Below are 2,530 nucleotides of genomic sequence, written 5' to 3'. Positions count from 1 at the left end.
GTAATTGTTTTCCTGGATAAATTATGTACTGTACATACAGTAAGGGAGATATCGGCAAACTTTCACCCGTGGTAAGTCAGTATTGTAACTACAAATAAACTACAACCTTTGGAACATAAAAAAAACTTTTGGTGAATTACAGTAATTGTTTTCTAAGAATAATTATGTACTGTACATACAGTAAGGGAGACATTGGCAAAATTTCACCTGTAGTAAGTCAGTCTTTTAATTACAAATGTCCTACAACCTTTGGAACATAAAAAAAACTTTTGGTGAATTATAGTAATTTTTTAAAGAAAATAGCTTATGTGTACTGTACATACAGTGAGGGAGATATTGTTTGAAGCGACATATTGGTTAAATATTTTCTGTCAGTTTGCCCACAAGGCATTTTCTGTGGTGTTGGAAACATAATTTTTTATTGATTATTGGACTTCGTTTTGTACTGAGAGGTAAATTTGCAGACGGTCCCTAAAGCAAGCCTAGACGAATATCCAGCGAATAACAAACCTAAAACTAACTTTACCGCGCTGCTGCAGCGGTGACTGAATATGAATGCATGAAGGCTTAAAATACAAATGAACAAGCATTGTCTCTCACAAACGGGCTCTTTTTCACATTTCCAGGTTCTCATCACGGAAGTAGTCATAGTTCGGTGTTTTTTCGAAAAATAGCAGAGTATACCAAAATCTGTTGCTCACTCCCTCGTGCCCTCTCTCTCCCTCCCACTTTCTCTGTTCAACTCTATATGTAAACTCGTCACTTTACTTCTGGAGCCAAATTGACTAAGCAAACTGGTAAGGTGATTTTGATCCATTTGCATTGTATAATTTACAATACCTGCTCTGTATTGCATACTCTAAAAAAATTATATCCTTTGTATTTCTATATCAGGGTAATGCATGAAAAGATCTTTGGGATATCAACTTCGTGTTTCATGGACTTTGGACTGTCATTGACATCTTACAAAGAAACCAAGCTACAAAAAATCCTGATATGATTTTGAGTCACTGCATTATACCAATTGCAAAAGAACGATGAACTCTTCAATGCTTCAATACAGCGCCCAAGACAGATATATGGAAGCTTCTGTCAGAAATGTCATCTTCGTTCTTTTTGGGATCATAATTAACTCCATCAATGGAGTGTTTGTGTTTACATTTTTTAGGAGTTCAATTTTCTACAGTGATCCAAGATATATATTATATATTCACATGGTTATCAATGATATGCTCATGGTTTTTTTCAGTGTCACTCTTTCTGTGATGGCTTATGCATGGCCGAAGGTTCCTTTCTTGTTCTGTGTCATTCTGCTAATAATAACTGCTACTACTAATAACAACACTCCTCTGACTTTGGCCGGTATGGCTGTTGAGCGTTACATTGCCATCTGCAAACCACTGCATCACCATCAGATCTGCACAGTGCGCAGGACATATATCCTCATCTCTCTGATTTGGGGTGTCAGCGTTTTACCTGGATTGACTGACTTGATTGTCATAGTAGTTGCTCGTCCTTTAACTGTCTTTACTACTGCTACTCTCTGTAGTTCAACAAATGTGTATAACACACCATACCATGAAGAAATGATAAAAGTTATAAATGGCCTATACTCCTCTGTTGTGTGGGTAATTCTTGTATTCACATATTGTCAAGTGCTGGTTGCAGCAAGAAGAGCCTCCGCTGATAAATCCTCAGCAAAAAAGGCCAAAAGCACCATCCTGTTACATGGAGCTCAGCTTCTGCTCTGTATGTTGTCCTACATTACTGCTGTTATAGACAAGATTTCTGCTCAACTTCCAATAGATGATCGGAAAAAAGTGACCATTCCTAATTATTTTCTAACAAACTTATTGCCACGACTGCTTACTCCCCTGATTTACGGTGTTAGAGATAAACTTTTTTGCAATTGCATGAAAAGGATTTTTGCATGTAAAATACTTCTTGTAAAGGTTGAATCAACTAAACAGTGAGCAAAAGGGGCTTTTTATCGTGCTGATAATTGTTTTCTTTATTTACTCTCTTCTGAAAACTGCTATTTTTAGTGAGTCCTTTATTATTAGACTTCTTTGGTAATGCATACATATTTTTGTCAAATTATGAAATAAAAAATGTATGTCATCATAATATAATATATAAGCGAATGTGTTTTTGTTTTTCAAAAATTGCAAATTTTTAATGGAAGTGGATTGCACTTAGATGAATGATTTGCAACACTTGACACAAATGTCAAGCTTGAGCCTATGGCATAATTCCTGAAGCTGGACTAGAGTGTGGTGATAGAAATGCCAATGCAGATGATAATAATTGTGAATCTTGAATGCACTGTAATTTGCTTTGCATAAAATTGTATGTCAAATAATATAAATAAAAAACAGAGAGTAAATACTCATAGAGTAAATGTGCAACTAGCAATGCCATGTTCATGAGTTCACTACTTGTTTTTGAACACATACTAATAAATGCAACCTTGGGAAAATGGGCCTATTTGTCAGTTTGTTGCAGTTTCCAGCTGTGAAATGACCTCTGC

General features: G+C 35.7%; 1 protein-coding gene across 1 annotated transcript; it reads left to right on the top strand.

Annotated features, from left to right (window-relative positions):
• Positions 1 to 913: 913 nt before the first annotated feature.
• LOC132151227 (odorant receptor 131-2-like) lies at positions 914 to 2,138 on the top strand. Its single transcript, XM_059559338.1, has one exon. The coding sequence runs from the start codon at positions 1,038 to 1,040 to the stop codon at positions 1,971 to 1,973; it is 936 nt and encodes a 311-aa protein (XP_059415321.1). The 5' UTR covers positions 914 to 1,037; the 3' UTR covers positions 1,974 to 2,138.
• The last annotated feature ends 392 nt before the right edge of the window (positions 2,139 to 2,530 follow it).

The sequence above is a fragment of the Carassius carassius genome, chromosome 10, assembly GCF_963082965.1.
Source record: "Carassius carassius chromosome 10, fCarCar2.1, whole genome shotgun sequence".
NCBI lineage: Eukaryota > Metazoa > Chordata > Actinopteri > Cypriniformes > Cyprinidae > Carassius > Carassius carassius.
This window is presented reverse-complemented; position numbering and strand designations above follow the sequence as displayed.